The following is an 18,657-nucleotide window of genomic DNA, read 5'->3' on the forward strand; positions in this document are numbered from 1 at the left end:
AAATTCTTTTAAACATTAAAAAAAAAAAAAATCTCACACAGCATGCAAAGTGGAGGTCATATCTAGTAAAAAAGCAAATATCCTCCTTAAAAACAGGAACCGGTGATCACCGGTAATAGTTTATCCCGTTCCCGGTAAATCCGGTCATCCAATGTAGTTTGACGGCCGTCAAGGCCCTCCGTCGGTCAACTTACGGCTTCATTTATTCTCTTCCGTCCACAGATTACCGTTAACTCACGGTAATAACAATTAATTACTGATAAATTAATAATTAATAATTAATTTTTTCGAATAATAATTGAAAATCCACCAATCATTTTATTTTTATTTTTTTTTTATTTTTGAGTAAAAGGGAAAGGGGGAAAGACGAGCTTTGAGATTGTCTCCGTCCCGTTTCTTTTCTATTTGCTCGACCGCTTCGAGGTTATAGCGAGAGAGAGAAAGAGGGAAAAAATAAAGGAATCCAAAAACCTAAAAAGGGAAAATTTTCAATTCTCTCTCTCTCCTGGAAAAATTTTCCCGGAAAACGCTTCGATTTTTTTTTTTTTTTGGTTATTGTTGGTGTTTTTGCTCCTCGAATTGAGGATTGCACGATCTTTAGTTAGGGTTTTCGCTTTCTGTCAGGTGGATTTTTTTTTTTTTTTTTAAAAATTTCCTTTTTGGAATCTTTGCTATTGCGTGAATCTGCTGGAGTAGGACGTTTGTGGTTTTATTTATTTTCAAAATTTGAAGGGAAGTGAATCGAAATGTTGATTAGGGAGGCTAATTCGTGTGAATTATTGCTCGATCTCTAAGCTAGGGCTGTAATAAGAGGTGTAAAGCAATGGATGTGGATTCGTCCATGGTGCCGGAGGCCGATCACGATCCGGCGGTGCAGAACCATAGCGGAACTCAATCTCCGGCACCGATGGAGAGGGAGCCGCAACAGCAGCAACAACAGCTTGGCGAACACTCGTCGGCCGGAGGTGGATCTCCAGCGGGTGGTACGGAGCCTCCACCAGCTCAACAGCAGGCCGCCGCTGCTGCTGCGGCGGCGCAGGTGCAGCAGACTCCGGTGGTCGGCCCGAGATGCGCGCCAACATATTCCGTGGTGAATGCTGTAATAGAGAAGAAAGAAGACGGGCCCGGGCCGAGATGCGGGCATACTTTGACGGCTGTGGCGGCCGTAGGGGAGGAGGGGACTCCTGGTTATATTGGTCCCAGACTCATTTTATTCGGTGGTGCGACTGCGCTTGAGGGCAATTCTGCTGCTTCGGGAACTCCTTCTTCAGCTGGAAGCGCTGGCATCAGTAAGTTTACTTTCTCTGTTTCCATTTCATGGTTTTGTTTGCTACTTTCCGTTTGGTAACTCGTTTTAGTTGCTCTATGCTTTTTGAGCTGGGCATCTTTTAGATGCCAAGTAATTTTACTTCCAGATTTTGAAATTTGTTGAGGAACTTTGACTAAAGTGGAGCCCAAATAATTTTAAGCTGCACATGTTAGCATGTTACTTATTTTCTTGTTGTTCAACATTTTGTGTTCTTGTTGTTAACCAGCATGGTGTACTTTAAGTCACGTATGATTGGCTGTATTAAATTAAGGTATTTGAAAATTGACGATTCGTGTTCTATTACGGAGATTTGGAATCATTCATTTGGAAAACTATCAGTTAAAATCAATGTTCGCAAACTTTTCAGTTCAAATTGTATGTTTGAGAATTTCTTGAGAAAATTCCGTTTTCCATAAAAAGATTCCTTATCTCACTGCCAAACTTGTTGAAGACAGAATCCGAAAGTCGTTAACCTGGCAGTTATCCAAATTTTCAGTTGAAATTGTTTGTTTGGAAATTTCTTGAGAAAATTCCTCTTTCCTTAAAAAAATTAGGAGCCTTATGCTCACTGTCAAACTTGTTGAAGATAGAATCCGAAAGTCGTTCACCTGGCAGTTATTAATGATACTGTTGATCATAGCTTATCACAGGTTGTGCAGCTATACTTCTGCTGACGTCATTATTTCCATGTAAACTGTTCTTTTAACTCATGTTACTTCTCTGAACCATCTGTAGACCAATATGGCAGTTAGGTGGTATATTTAATCTTAGTTGGGATGCAGCCGAAGTAGTTCAAGCTTGTTCTAAATCGTTTGTGATTCTAAGCTGCAAATTAGCACATACCTTACTTTTACCAAGTCCACTGACCCGTACTTCCATGTCTCTTCTTGTTACCTCCAAGTAATAGAAGTGGTGTGGTTAGCCCTAACTTTGTGAAAATATAGCTAATTCACAGGGCATATTCTTATGCTTACTTCCTAAGCCATACAGTTAGGACCTTCGTTCTGCTTCTGGTTTCAAATTTCATATGTTTGAGTTATTTTGAAGCATATATGACTAGGTTTTATTTTTGTTAAAAATGAATCTTTATGTTAGGACTTGAATCTTAGTCTGTTTAATTTCTGAAAAGAAAAATGACTTTGTTCAAATAAAAAGAAGAATCTTGGCTCCATCAAAGTTGATAAAGATTTTTCATTTTCCAATCACTTCACCATTTACATATGTAAGTTTGTTGCTTTTGAAGTCCTATAGATCTAATGACAAATTCAACGTTACTTTTATAAGATTCGTTGTTTTTGAAAATCTATTACGTAATATAATTTATAGAAATATATTTCATTGTGGAATCGCTGATTTGTTTTCCTTTTATTTATTTCTAAAGAAGAGAAATTTAGAATTCGACAAGGTTAACATTCCTAGCATTAAACTTCTAATCGGTATATTTTTATTTGAATTTCAGGGCTAGCAGGTGCCACTGCAGATGTGCACTGTTATGATGTGCTAACAAATAAATGGTCTAGGTAAGCATGGATCGAAGAATTATTGTTTCATGAACCTGTAGCTATACCCAAAAAGTACTCTACTACCTCTTTCCCTCTTTCCCCTCCCTCTTTGCTGTTAATTCGGCACTGAAAGTGAGTTCATGATACAGGATCACTCCTTATGGAGAACCACCCACACCAAGAGCTGCACATGTGGCAACTGCTGTTGGAACCATGGTAGTTATTCAGGTATATGAGCAGCGCATTATCACATAAATCTGTTCTGGCTGGCTGAGCGAAAAATGGTTATTTGTTTGTTGGTTATTACTACTTACCATGGGAGTTAATGTTGTGCCGCAGGGTGGAATTGGACCTGCTGGTTTGTCAGCTGAGGATCTTCACGTTCTTGATCTCACACAACCAAGGCCACGGTGGCATAGGTTAAGATTCCCGAAGGATATGCTTGCATGTTGTTTGTTCGTTTCTTTCTTAATGACAATATGGTCGTATTATTAATTAAAATGAATAATATTTTTCTCAGAGTTGTTGTGCAAGGCCCGGGACCAGGGCCGCGTTATGGACATGTGATGGCATTGGTGGGGCAAAGGTATCTCATGGCAATTGGTGGGAATGATGGTATGCCATTGAGCCATTTGATAGTGTATTTTTCCCCTAAACTTTTATATCCTGTCTTTATCAGTGTTAAACCTTGTGTGGACATGCGGATGGTATATTGACATATGTATGGATTTTAAATAAAGATACTGTGTGCTTTTAGGAAAACGACCTTTGGCTGATGTATGGGCGTTGGACACAGCCGCCAAACCTTATGAATGGCGGAAGTTGGAACCAGAAGGCGAAGGTCCTCCTCCTTGCATGTAAACTCTCTTTCTCTCTCTGTCTCTTTCTCTTTTTTTTTTCTCTCTCTCACTTTTGTACTGGCACAAAATTTGAAATCCTCGATGGATAATATTCTTTATTATTCTTTTTAGGTTAGGAAAATTTAGCTTTTGCATCTTTTCTTTCTTTCTTTTGTGAGCTTCCATTCAAAAATGTTCAGAGTATTCCCTTCATGTATCTTTTAAACTGACCTGTGTTCATTTGGGAACTCATGTGAATTTTAGAACCTTTTTTGCGATTCTGCCATACTTTAGTGGGTGATTTAACTTGCTGGAGATATCAGTTTGTTGAAGTTACCTTATTTGTGCTTCTAGCTTTCACCACGAAGTTAATTATCTATTTCCGGGTGCAGTGGCCACATAATAATGTAACCTGGTGATACTATTACTTGGAAGTTGATGATTTTGATGGTATTCTTCATTTCTGAAAGTAAAGGTTGTTTTATGAAATTTAAAAAGCTATTACTTTATGTTTGACCATGTTATGCAAAGACTTAGGACACTATGAAGGAGGGTATCTGTGTGAAACGCGAGAAGTTTTCTTTTCAATTCTCTCTTTTTATACCTACTTCCTACTTTAGCTCTGTGTGTGAGTTATGCACATTTTCTTTTTCCATAAAAGGAAGATATTTTATCTGATTCTCATTCTTTTTTCCATTGACTTCACGATTCGTTCATGATTTTTTCAATTCAAGCCTTGTTTACTTTGTCTTACTAGGTATGCAACTGCAAGTGCACGTTCCGATGGCCTTCTTCTGCTTTGTGGAGGGAGAGATGCAAGTAGTGTGGTTAGTTGGAAAACTTCAAATTTGCATGTTTTTCTTCTGCTGGAGATTAATTAGCAGATAATGTGGCTGGTTTTAATTCAACAGTGATTGCAATAGACATCTTGGCTACAATCCGTAGTAAATAAATGAATAGCGAATATATACTCGCGAGCACATTTATCTAAAAATTATCATTTAGAAAGAAATTTATAAACTAATTTGACTTTTAGAGTTTTTTGCTTCCTTGTAACTGTACCTGTCTATTTTTTGTTTGGATGGTCTTGACTATTTTCTTGATTGAGAATTTCTAAAATATTTCAAACTCTTTTTCTCTACATCTCCCTCCATTTGGTCGCTGTTGGGAAGGGGATAAAATAAACATTCTAATATTTAAAATAAACATTCCAAGCAGGGGTTGCTTGGAGTATGGGAAGTCATTCTTTATCAACTTCAATAGTTTTTCCTCTCTTCTCAAATTTTCTGTGGTTTGCTATTGCTCTCTAATCTAAACGTTTTAGAGTTTTCCTGTTTATCTTGACAAAGAAGGGCCTTTATCCTTCTTTTAGCATTCAAATGTTCTTCATTTATCATTTCTCGTGTAGTTACCACATATTATAAAGTAAGTTGAGAAAGACATCTTGGGGATGATTTGGGTTCGTTTAGTGTTTTCACGGTTAGTTTTGGTTATGTAATTGGACTAGTGACAACAAGAATTAAATGTGCCATAGACAATATATTTCTTTAAGGGGCTATAGCTAAAGTAGATAATGCATTCATAATTTAAGAGCTTCATGTTGATATAAAGGTTATTTGGAATTCATTGATTTTCTTTCTTAAGGACTATGTTTAAACTGAGTATCCATTTATATGTAATAAGATATTTGTTTTTTTTTTTAAATAAAGATATATGTATTTTATGTATTTATTCTCTATTCTTACACGTGATATATTTGTATTTTGAATGTGTTTCATATTAATATTGAAGTTGCTCCCTCTTCTTACTTGTTGGTCTTATTTGTATTTGTTTGTTGTATAAATCGGTGTTTTACATAATATTATAAGTTCTTTTATATACTAGTGATTATTGTAAATTTTCCCTTATTTCATTTTCTATTATGTGGGTTGTTTGGAGGTAGAAAAATGTTAGGGCTTTTGAGGGTATTGAAACTGATATTATAAATATTAGGGATAGATGGATTCATACTTCTGCTTCTATTTTGATTGGTAATGACATAATAGATTGGGAAGATATTGGGGCTGTCATGGACCACCTGATCGACTTGTAATTTTGTGTTTTCGGGTGGTATCCCCTTGGTACCTTTATGCATAATAATACTATTTCTCTTTTATTTTAAAAAAAAAATTGTAAATTCTCATTTAGTTGATCAGCTTTATGGTGTTTGCGCGTCCTCTTTGGTGTTGACAGCCTTTGGCAAGCGCATATGGACTTGCTAAACATAGGGATGGTCGATGGGAATGGGCCATAGCTCCTGGTGTCTCTCCATCTGCGAGATATCAACATGCAGCTGTGAGTTTTGCTTTAAACTTATATTTCCTCTTAGCTTTATCTCTCCTCTATTTTCTGGCAAGTAAATAACTTGCTTACAATATTCTAGGTATTTGTTAATGCACGACTTCATGTGTCTGGAGGGGCACTTGGCGGTGGACGCATGGTAGAAGATTCATCAAGTGTTGCAGGTAGTTGGTTATCATATTTGTGAACTGTAGATTTCTGGGCTGTGGCATGCGTGAGGGTGACTTTATATAAAAATTGTAAATTTACTTCTGGATGTATATGTAGGAATCTATGTTTTCCCATGCTGTATGAAGGTCTTAGAAGCAAGATTAGACAAATATTTGCATTTTAACTTCTGTCATTTGCTGAAGTTGAGGATAGGAATACTTTGGCCACTATAACTGCATTGGGTTATGGCTTTTGGTAATTAGAGAAAATGCACAATACTTTACTTATCAAGAATTGTCATAGTTTTGAATTGTATTTTTCTGCACAGAGAGAAATTATGGATGTTATTTGATCAAAGCAAACACTTTTGCCTCATAGACCCAATTTTATCATAACTAGGAGGACGACAGATGCTAGACGGTAAAAGCTAAGACGAGCATGCATCTGTAACATTCAGTCTGGCTGACAATGGTTCTGTGGCAATGTTTTTATGCATTTGTTCACTTTAATGTCTTCCATCTAAAGCTTTTCGAAAATGTAATAATTTCTGATTCTTGTAAGGAAGTCTGCGACAAAGTTGGTATTTTCATTTGAATGATAAAAAATGAAATTCCTGGGGTTTATCAAAGCGGAAAAGGCAAAACATTACTTCTGGAATTGTCAGTTTTATCTTTATATCATTTGGTATACTTGTATGTACATGAAGTTTGGTTTATAGTGATTCTTCATCCATCTATGTTGGCTGATTCCTCTTTTTCTCTTGTACAGTCTTGGATACTGCAGCTGGTGTTTGGTGTGATACGAAATCTGTTATTACTAGTCCCAGAACAGGCAGATATAGTGCTGATGCAGCTGGCGGAGATGCTTCAGTTGAGTTAACAAGGCGTTGCAGACATGCTGCTGCTGCAGTTGGGGATTTAATATTTATCTATGGTGGTTTACGTGGGGGTAAGATCAGTCTATTTCTTCAAGCATTTTAACATCTGTTTTTTCTTTTAATGGTTTCTGGCTAAAATGCTTAAATAGAATTTTGATAAATTAGGTTAATCTTCATCTGAAGAAAGGATAAGGTATTGGGTTGGAAAGGTCCAGGGTTACATTTGGAAGGTTTAAGCTAAGCTTTTGCCAAGGTGCTTGAACAGGGAGAAGATACTAAGCCTTTTTTGTTCATAATTCTCAGGAGAACGTTTTTACTTCTAAAATTGAAAAGATTGTTTGGGCTAGGATGCTAGAGTTCCTTGGGATTTTAATCTTTTTTACTGAAAGTACATACCTTTTAGATAAATCCAAATGTTGTGTCAAGCGATAATTATTAATTAATAGTCTGTTGCTAACTATAAGAACTTTGGGTGTGCACAAGAATTTGGAAACAACTTCTCAGAAAAAAGAAGACTTGCTAAACAGTTATTGCATAATTATCATTTTTATTGGCATGTTGAAATCTTTATGTAAATTGTGAAGGATATTATTTTTGCTTGATAATGTGAGAAAGTTTTCTTCACAACAAGATACTAGGTTAGTTTTCCTTTTCCCATGTATGAGTTATGCAATTCATATTCCGAGAACTTTTGGCGTTGGTAATTTGCTAACATAGTAGTGTATTGTACAAATTCTACAGGGGTGTTACTTGATGACCTACTTGTTGCTGAAGATCTTGCTGCTGCTGAAACAACATCTGCTGCTTCTCATGCTGCAGCTGCAGCTGCTGCTACTAATGTAGCACCAGGGCGGTTACCAGGGAGGTATGGGTTCATTGATGAAAGAACAAGACAAATGCCTGATGCGGCTCCCGATGGTGCTGTTGTGCTGGGGAACCCTGTTGCTCCTCCTGTAAATGGTGACATGTATACTGATATAAGCACTGAAAATGCTATGCTTCAGGGATCCCGGTAAGCTACTTAAATTGTATCCTTGTCTGCCACAAATGTGTCTTTCTCACCCCATCTAAGGAATCATTTGGTGCAAATTATGGTGCAGGAGACTGAGCAAAGGTGTTGAATATTTGGTTGAAGCATCAGCTGCAGAAGCTGAGGCTATCAGTGCCACTTTGGCTGCTGCCAAAGCTCGGCAAGTTAATGGTGAAGTTGAACTCCCTGACAGGGATCGTGGTGCTGAGGCTACCCCAAGTGGCAAACAGATAACTTCCTTAATAAAGCCAGATTCTGCGGTATCTAACAATGTTGCTCCACCTGGAGTTCGTCTGCATCATAGAGCTGTTAGTATCAGAAGTTGATACTCATGAACATGATGTGGATTCAGTTTCTGAGTGTGTTCTTCATGTGGTTTTGTATTTAATATCTGTTACTTGTGTTGTTAGGTGGTTGTAGCTGCAGAGACTGGTGGAGCTTTAGGTGGCATGGTTAGACAGCTTTCAATTGATCAGTTTGAAAATGAAGGTAGACGTGTCAGCTATGGGACCCCAGAAAGTGCAACAGCAGCAAGAAAACTACTAGACCGGCAGATGTCCATCAACAGTGTACCAAAAAAGGTAGAACATCTCACAAAATCGTTAGGTATTTGTATTCTGCCATGATATGGAGTAGCCGAGCATGTGGCATGCATCATACATCAATAGAAAGTTATTGTTTGTTTGTTATTGCAATATTGCAAATTGCTAATTGTTTTTTTTTCTTTTTGATAGAGAAAGAAGTAAATAATACAGTGAGAAAAGAAAAAAGTATGTTAATGAATGATATGGATCCTAAAAAGAAAGAGAAAACAGAAATTCAATCACAACGCTACTCAATCTCTTTGTAGAATAGCCAAAGTGGTATTCCTACAATTTGTATGAGCTTTAATCCGGAAAGAAGAGGTAAGCCTATCCCACAGCAATTGGGAAGGTAGGAAATGGTTTCTAAAGAGCTCTCCAACTCATCATCCATGTCCTTGCAAAAAGCTCCCCTCTCTGAAGTATTCTACTCTTCTTATTCTTCTGAAATAGGAAGAGATGAAGCATTCAAGAGGGGAAAACCCAATGCGAGATGGAAGTGTAAAACAATCTATCCGATGCCTCAAAGCCACATCACAATGCAAACAGAATTTACTATGGGACTCAGCTTAGTGATAACGCATCCCATATATAGGAGGGACAGTTGTTAGTCTCCAACACGATGTCTCCATTGATTTAGAGCCTCCTTGAATAGGGTTGGTTCAAGTAACTGTTTGTTTTTGTAGCCATTAGATAGCCATAGACAACGTGTTGGACTCTTATTGTCTTTGTGTCTTTCACTTGTTGGTGGTCCCCTATCCTAAGAGCTTTGCGTCTAATAACTTCAACAAAGCCACATCTATTTCATGGGGTATTGTTATGGACGTATTTGTTGGGCATAAATATGGAAGGCAAGACAACGACTAAATAAAAGGTTGAAGTTCAATTAAATAGTTGAAATCCTAATTAGTATTAGATTCTTAAATAGTTGGAATTCTAATTAGTATTTTATTTTTAAATAATATGTAATTTTTCAGTAATATTGAATTCCTAAATAGTATAGGATTTTCAATATTTTAATAGAGTATTTCTAATTAGATTTAGAATTCTAATTAGATTAAGATTTTGAAATAAGAATTATAACCTCTTTATAAAAAGGGTATGTTTGCTATTAATAAAAATAAATCAGAATATTATTTTAAACTTTCGAGATTGAAGTTATTTCCAACAAGATCTAAGGTAGTTATTCACAAAAAAAAAAAAAACAAGATCTAAGGTAGCAGCTCCCTTTGATGAGCTGTAATTTATTTTCATAAAATAGGTAGCCATCGCAATGAGAATAATGGTGTTAACCATTTGTTAGAAGACGACTTTGTTGTTAACTGCCTAATAACAAGATCTTGGTCCCAAAATCATAACAAATTGGAATCATAGTCTAACACAATGGGCAACTCTGCAACAAAAGAAGATATGAGATTGATACTCCAAGAAGCCCTGACCGCAAACGAAGCACGAACCATGGAGATTGAAAGGTGATTGAGCAGCCAGTTGCGGGATTTATCCTCACAATTCAAAGAGATTTTGACTAGTTCAATCTCGACAGGCAAACAGACAGAATCAAAAGGGATTGCAAGCAGCAACCACCCCTAGGAGCAGCCACCTCAAGCGTTTCATACCATAAGTCAGTTGCGGAATGCAAACAACCCTTCAGGTAATACAGTTGTTTCTTGCTACACCAAGTTAGACTTTCCAATGTTCGACGATTTTGAAGATCTCCTAATATGGTTGCATCGGTGTGAAAGATTTTTTTGCCCAACCAATACACGTCGGAATGGGACAAGGTGGGATTGGTTGCCTTCTATATGCTTGGAGAGGGGCAATTGTGGTACCACCAATTAGAATCTGAACAACCTACACTCAACTGGACTGGATTCAAAGATTATTGTTCTCTGAGATTTGGGCCGCCAGTTGGAAGTAACACGTTTGGAGAATTGGTAAACTTGAAACATACGGAATTAGTTGAGGACTACCAGAGGCAATTCCAAGAAAACTTGGCAAGAGCAAACAAGTTCGTTTAAGTTGATCAGCATGTAAGTTTGGTCAAAACAAGACTAATCAATTGTTTCCGCTTAGAGGTCGAGATGCAAACACCCGCCACTCTTGTGCACGCAATGAGCATGAGTAGAGTTTTTGAAAGAAAATAATAGTTGTGGGCGATGGCCAAATGCAATTATAGTGACCAATCTATGGGCAAGCCTAACAATTCAGTTCAAGAAACACCAGTTCTACATAATAGCAACATTATGACATAATCTAGTAATGCTTCATCTCCAATTGTAAAGAAACTAATAAGGGCAAAGATGATAGAAAGGAAATTGAAGGGATTGTGTTATAACTGCAATGAGCCATTTGTTTCGGGTCACCAATATAAAAAGCTATTCTGGCTCGAGATTGAAAGCGACACTGTACAACAAGAAAACCAACGAGTCAACTATATTCAAACTTCAAACTTGAGGACAAGCCTGAAAATCAGGAGGGGAGTAATGTTATGAATGTATTTGTAGGGCATAAATATAGAAGGCAAGACAACGACTAAATAGGAGGTTGAAGTTCAATTAAATAATTGAAATTTTAATTAATATTAGATTTCTAAATAGTTGAAATCTTAATTACCATTAGATTGCTAAATAATATATAATTTTTCATTAATATTGGATTGTTAAATAGTATAGGATTTTCAATATTTTAGTAGAGTATTGCTAATTAGATTTGCATTTCTAATTAGATTAAGATTTCTAAATAAGAATTATAACATTTATAAAAAGAGTATTTTTGTTATTAATAAATCAAGTCAGAATATTATTTTAAACTACGAAATTGGAGCTCTCTCTAATGAGATCCAAGTTAGCTGTTTCCTTTGATGAATTGTAATATATTTTCATAAAATAGATCGCTCTCGCAATAAGAACAAGGGTGTTAACCCTTTGTTAAAAGATAACTTTGTTGTTAACCGTCCAGTGACAAGATCCTGTTCCCAGAATCATAACAGGTACTCTGTCATATTTATTTATATGATCATTTTAATCTTCACCATTCGTTTACAAGCATAAGTACACAAGCTTTTGCTGCTCTTGGAAGCTGGACCTCAAATTCAATAAAGAAAAAGAAAAAGAACGAGACTGGAGTTATTTTTCCTTTCCCGTTCTCCCCCATTTTCTATTTGGCTGTTAAATTTGATCTGGATCTTTTGATTTCACAAGCACCCATCTTATGCACTCTCTTCTCAGTAACACTTTCCTTTCACTATTCATTCTCCTCACTTTTTGTTAGTACCAAATAATTCTTATGGAGATGCAATGGAGGGAAAAAAAAGAAAAAGCACCTTCGAGGAGTTAAAATGGGTTCGGGACTTTGGAGGCCTCAGAGTCTCAATTGCAAGTTATTTAAAAAGAGTACACGTAAGAAATTTGCAAGGATGCAGAATAAAACATTGTTCGTGATGCTTGCACTTTCTATGAGGAGCAGGTTGAACGCATGGGCAGCCTTTATAGTGTCGGGAGAGGGTGCAAATTCTAGCTGCAAATAATTGAGTATGGCCCCAAAATAGTTGGAGAGAACGAGTACTGGAAAAACTTAGTGCACAGAACAAACATATTGTTTCTTGAAGCCTGATTGGGGTCATAAATGCAATTTCAATGTGTTTCACTTGGTGGATTTAGCATGCAAGTATTCTGATTCTTCTACCTATTCATCTGGCAGGCAGTATGTTGATGTCTATGTTAGTCTCATGAGATGCGTTGGCAATAGGAATGTTGTAGGTTGAAGATAAAAATTACAACAAAAAATAGTAGAGGGACAGGAAAGACTAGTTGAAACTTATTTGCCAGTTGGAAACTATTGCTCTCTTGGCTATTCATGACAGCTTTATCATTGAACTTTTAGCATAAATGAAAAGTTTGTTGGACCCTGTAAACAAAGAAATATATGAGGCTCTCTTGTCGTAGATGTGTATGTACAAAAATCCAAACATTTTTTGTGTGCTAGAGCTGTTCACTTTTGTTAGAGTACCATTATGGTATTCGTAGGTCTGATAGGAAGTAATGTTTGTTTTTAGGTCTAATGTTCTTTAGACCTTATTTTTCAGCAATTGCTACCTGTAGGATATGAATTATTATCTACGCATTATTAATAATAGTTTTGGATGCCTTATTATCTAGGCATCTAGTTTCAGTGCATAGATTTTAACAAAGGATCACCTGATGGATAATGTCAGTGGCTGATGACATGCTCCTGTTAGACAGCCTGATCGGTAATGTTGGTCATCTGAGAATGTCCATTGTTGATTCCTTTCCTGCTCCATCATCTTGGTGCATCTAAAGTAGATATTCATCCTTTTGAAGCATCTCGTTGCATGCTTATGTTTTATATTTGGTGCAAATGGTGTTTGCTTGAGTCTCGATCATTAAAAAGAATTTTATTGGTTTTTTAATTCAGCTTTGTGCTGAACTTCTTTGTTCTTGAATTATTTAGGATGCTTAAGTTATAAGAGGTGAATTTTTGTTAGGTGTTATATACCTCCTGCTATGTGGGTTATGCCTCCATTTTGGGTTTTAGGTGAACCATCTTACCTATCAAGATAACTTCCTTTATCTGCTATGCCCTTTGGCACTTAATTTTAATTGAAGGCCTTTTTTCTTTTGTTACCAGGTCATCGCACATCTTTTAAAGCCTCGTGGATGGAAACCTCCAGTTCGCCGTCAATTTTTCTTAGATTGCAATGAAATAGCAGATCTTTGTGACAATGCGGAGAGGATATTTGCAAGTGAACCAAGTGTTTTACAACTTAGGGCTCCGATCAAGATATTTGGTGATTTGCATGGACAATTTGGGGATCTCATGCGTCTTTTTGATGAGTATGGTGCCCCATCAACAGCTGGTGACATAGCGTAAGTACTTATGCTTGCATTTTCTTATACAATTACTTGAATATTTCCTATTTGTTTTATTTCTCAATCAATCATTCCCCTGCAATGGGTTCATCTCGAATGTCCTAGTAAAAACATCTTTGCAATTAATTGTGCAAAATGTAGTTTGTATTTGCATTCATTGGTTTCTGCTCTTAATTACTCTGGAATGATTTTTGGTTAAGTTTCTCTATTGTAGGTTTATCTATGAATAACTATTCAATTAGTTGTTCAGTGGTGTGGTCAGGGTAATTACACATTCGTGAGAGTATGGCGGGTGGAATTGGTTGGTAATGATGGATCAGGTGGTAATGGCGTCTATGGTAGGGAGGCGGTGGTTGTTATAGAGGGGTTAGACTTTGTGTCAAATGAATGGCATAGGCTCTTTCAGTTATGATGATTCAATGTGGGTGGTCGGAGCAATGGTGATGGTATAAGAATGAGTCTCTGGGAGTAGTGGGTTATTGGGTGGCAAGTGAACCTTCTTCAGGGTTGGTAGTACTATATTGTTTAGGCTACTGTTTCTCTTAGTAATATGGTTTGTAAATGTGTTGACTTGTTTAAGTGAATCATTCTGCATGTGATGGCATATAACATAAGTGGTTGAAGTACTTTTATTATAGCGTACTAACACAGCACAAAGTGAAAAACCTGCATGTGTCTGATAAGGAAATAAAAACCTTAACTGTTCTATTTTGAATAACATAAATAAACTGAAATCTAGTTGAAGTACTCAAGTGCATTAGGTCACCATCATGAGTACAAAGGAAATGTCAAATATTTCTTGTAGTAATTACTTGGACAAACACAAAATAATGTCAGCTATAAATCATCCCTTAATCAAAACATAAAAGAAGTCAGCACTTTTTCATTGAAACAGGTTTACGGTGGATAGCTAAATTTTGTGTTTCACTGGTTATCTGAAATAAAAACAGGAGCTTTCAGCTCTCTGTTATTTTCCTTTTAAATCTATATTTAATACCTTGTAGAAGAAACCTTTATTTAATGCCTTGTCTCTGATGTATGAATGACTATCAGGTATATCGATTATCTCTTTCTAGGAGATTATGTTGATCGGGGCCAGCACAGCCTGGAAACAATTGCTCTTTTGCTCGCCTTGAAGGTACCTTTTGGGTTGGTTCTCATTTTTGTGTTTCTGATCTTTCTCCTCGTCCTTATCAGACTTTCTGTGGCTTGATTTTGTAATTCGATGTTGCAGGTTGAGTATCCCCACAATGTACATTTAATTCGTGGGAATCATGAAGCTGCAGATATCAATGCGCTCTTTGGCTTCCGAATTGAGTGCATTGAACGCATGGTATTATTTAGTTTGCATTTGAAAAATGTCTGTCGTCCATTATCGAGATGCAATTATTAAATTGATGTCTTAATAAACAGGGTGAGAGAGATGGAATCTGGGCATGGCATCGAATAAATCGTTTGTTCAATTGGCTTCCTCTGGCAGCACTAATTGAGAAGAAAATTATATGTATGCATGGTGGTATTGGTCGCTCTATAAATCATGTGGAACAAATTGAGAATCTTCAGCGCCCAATTACAATGGAAGCAGGTTCCATTGTGCTTATGGATTTATTGTGGTGAGTGCATACCTCTGTTGGTTACTTGCCATTGTGGTTATTTTATCATAATCCATTTGCCAATAAAATTTTGTTATGATTATCTCTTAGGTCTGATCCAACAGAGAATGACAGTGTGGAAGGATTGCGACCAAATGCTAGAGGGCCGGGATTGGTTACTTTTGGGGTGAGTTTTTTAATTTCTTTTATTTGTTTTTGATTTATTTTCGCTATCTTAGGATTTTCTGCTGCCTTAAATTTCCACTATATGGTATAAACATCTGCAAGCAAGGATGATAACAAAACTTTTTTCGAAATAAATTTCAGTTGATAAAAAGGGGTTTGTATTTTTTAAGTTGATTTAATTCTATGATATCACTTGGTGCATGGATGTAAATGTCTATGAATAGTCCAAATAGGATATAAGATTTATTTGTGAGATTTCTCAATATTAAGAATTTTGCTGGATAACAATTTTATTTTAATATAAATTCTCACAAACAATGACATGTATAGCAAATTTTAGGTCCTTTTGAAGCTAAGTGTATATGTATATTTTGGTCTTCCAAAGACAGTTTGGGTACTAATTCTTTTGAGAAATGTTGAATTTAGTTAGACATCGATGGTACCATAAACTAAGGGATTTCGAAATATAAAAATGCATGCATAGAAGGTTTAGTATCTGTAAATGATGAGGCATGTTAGGCCAAGTAAAGCAGTTCTTTAATTTGTGATAAGAGGCAGGTTAGCTTGAGCAAAGCAGTTTTTATGAATTGCATTCTGCTGCTTGGAGCTGTTGCATCTGCATTTATGAGATTCACTTTCTGAAATTCATGGATTGTCGTTCCGGGATCCTGTAGTACTCACATTTTGCCTTAATCCAACCTCCGGTCTTTAATGGGTTTGCAATGTGTAGGTATCTTAATTTTAAGCAAGCACCGTAACTTGCTGAATGAGCTTGGTAATTTCACATCAAGTATGGGTCTCTAGCAGTCATTTTAACCCAATAATTTAGTGAATGCTGTCTGATGGTTAGAACAGAAATCAGTTAAAGTAAGTTCGATGGAGTGACATGACATTTGGGCTCTACTGTTTGTATGAAGAAAGTTCTCTTGATTGTCAGATGAAGTTGAGTATATATGCTCTAGGTTTCTTCAGAATCCCAATGTTCAATAAATTCGTGCAGTCTACATAGTAAATTCCAAATTTGAAATTAGCTTCTATATTTCTTTAGTGATTTTTGGGGCTGATCCACTTGTAGATGGGGCATTTCTACGTTTTATCTTACCTGTAAGGATCATGCCTGTTCTATATCAAGAAGGATTATTTACTTGCGCATATTGCTCCAAAATATTATGCGGTTAAAAAGTTTGTAATCGGGGATTTCGTTTGTTTTGTGGGTTATGCTTAAGGGGTTTGCTTTTGCAGCCTGATCGTGTAATGGAATTTTGCAACAACAATGATCTTCAGTTGATTGTACGTGCACATGAATGTGTGATGGATGGTTTTGAGCGCTTTGCTCAGGGACATTTAATTACGCTATTTTCAGCCACCAATTACTGCGGTATGTTCCCAGGATCTGCATTGTCATCCATGTGGCTTTGGAATGCAACATGGTCTTTTAGCCTTTGTGGTTTTTGTTCTGGCATTTTACTGCAGGTACGGCAAATAATGCTGGGGCAATCTTAGTTTTGGGTAGAGACCTTGTGGTGGTTCCTAAGCTTATTCATCCTTTACCACCAGCAATTTCATCGCCAGAAACATCACCAGAACGCCATATAGAGGATACATGGATGCAGGTGCTGCAACTTTCTAGAATGTTTTCCCACTTCCATCAAAAGATCAATTGAGCAGTGGTTCTTTCTATTTGTGCAAAACTTTTTACACTTATTTTTATTTCAATTGCTTTCCGTGCAAAACAGGAGTTGAATGCTAACAGACCACCTACACCAACTAGAGGTCGACCTCAAGCAGCAAATGATCGGGGTTCTCTTGCTTGGATATAGTAATTCACTGCAATTGTTACTTTGCACTTGTTATCGGGGTCCCCCCTGCCACATTAGGTTTCTGGTGTTCTATATAAAACTCACAATGCCGCGTACAGGACTTCCCAAACTCGTGATCATGTACATGTTCTCCGCATGGATAGTAGTATTAGGTCTTGGGATGAGAAGATTCGGATTTTTGAGTACACCAGCTTGCAGGTGGCTGAGAAGGTTTTCCCATGTGCTAAAAAAGAGCTGCAAGACGGAACCATCCATCTCTGTAAATTGATCGACATGCAGGTAGAGGTCCGTTGTCGTGGTTTATTTGGGTGGGGTCGGTCGCGGTGGGTATTTTTCTTAATTAGTTTTATATATATATATTTTTTTCCTCCTCGATTTAGGCCTAATATTTTTTTTGTTCGAAATCCTTTTCCCAGAGGGCATGGGTCCTTACATGTGAGCGTATATGTTATACTTGAAAATCTGTGTTGGTCCTTCTGTATCATATTAAGTGCTGCTGCCTTTGTGTAATTCTCAATTGTGCTTTGTACAATTGTAACTTTCTGTGTGATGATAAGAAAGTTTTTTTCTTCTGACGTAAAAAATTTGGAGGGTTTTTGTCCTACCATGTTTCCTTACTCCTTTGTTCACTTTAGAAAAACCTCTAAGAAGGCTATACATACATATATATATATATATATATTTATATATAGTATCGGTTAAGATTGCATTTCTGAAGCTGGCAACGAAACCCGCTTCTGTATTTGATGCCTTCATTTCAGAGAATGTAGAGAGATCAAATGTGTAAAAAGTGTTTTTGGTGAGCATCTCTTACCCAGAAGAAATACATACGAACAGGACGAGACATTCTAAAAGACTTCAAGCCTATATATATACATATATATATGAATAATAAACTGTGAAGATTAATGCTTGTTCTTTATAAATTATAATTTTTGTATGTAAAAGTATTACACTGATACATCACTTGGGTGGGGTTGTTGATATTATACGAACTATATATATATATATTTTAAACAATATGATTTAATTATATGTATGTATATATAAAAAAAAAAAAGGGTAGCATGAAAGTGAGGGAGTGAGTCAATTAAGGTTTTTATTAATTGCAGCAAAACTCCAACAAGAAGAAAGCAAAGTGGAGTGGTGGTGTCTCATCTCTGTACGGACACAATCTTCTTAACTCACAACAAATCTAAATCTCTCTCTCAAAAATTGTACGGACCACCCATCAATCTCTCTCTCTCTCTCTCTCTCTCTCTCTCACCTTCTATATATATATATATATATATACACACATATACATACACACAGAGAGAGATATTATAATTGAATTATTATTTCATTTATAAATTACTTAAAATCAAGATTTAAAATTTGATAACATTCAAAATCTATTTTCCAAAGTAAACTTAAAATATTTTGTATATAAATCTCACTTTTAACACACACACACACACACACATACATATATACATATATATATATATATATTCATGGTAAGGTATAGCTACCCATAATTGGGTATACGTATACATATAT

At 36.3% G+C, this 18,657-nt stretch overlaps 1 protein-coding gene across 2 annotated transcripts; it reads left to right on the plus strand.

The window, feature by feature from the left end:
- Positions 1-377: 377 nt before the first annotated feature.
- On the plus strand, positions 378-17,732 carry LOC110810665 (serine/threonine-protein phosphatase BSL3). 2 transcript variants are annotated; one of them, XM_022036898.2, is made up of 21 exons: positions 381-1,289; positions 2,769-2,829; positions 2,961-3,039; positions 3,151-3,230; positions 3,332-3,426; positions 3,569-3,668; positions 4,408-4,477; positions 5,883-5,984; positions 6,073-6,154; positions 6,909-7,088; positions 7,759-8,029; positions 8,118-8,355; positions 8,458-8,628; positions 13,276-13,514; positions 14,571-14,655; positions 14,752-14,850; positions 14,931-15,130; positions 15,221-15,296; positions 16,538-16,673; positions 16,769-16,908; positions 17,032-17,732. In XM_022036898.2, the coding sequence occupies exons 1-21, from the start codon at positions 824-826 to the stop codon at positions 17,113-17,115; spliced, it is 3,054 nt and encodes a 1,017-aa protein (XP_021892590.2). In that variant the 5' UTR covers positions 381-823; the 3' UTR covers positions 17,116-17,732. The 2 variants fall into 2 exon arrangements, with proteins under 2 accessions (XP_088075422.1, XP_021892590.2); XM_088219296.1 differs by lacking the exons at positions 16,538-16,673; positions 16,769-16,908; positions 17,032-17,732 and adding an exon at positions 16,026-16,516 and having other exon boundaries at positions 378-1,289.
- Positions 17,733-18,657: the final 925 nt, after the last annotated feature.

Source organism: Carica papaya, chromosome 5 (genome assembly GCF_054855325.1).
Source record: "Carica papaya isolate Zhongbai chromosome 5, ASM5485532v1, whole genome shotgun sequence".
NCBI classification, from domain to species: Eukaryota; Viridiplantae; Streptophyta; class Magnoliopsida; order Brassicales; family Caricaceae; genus Carica; species Carica papaya.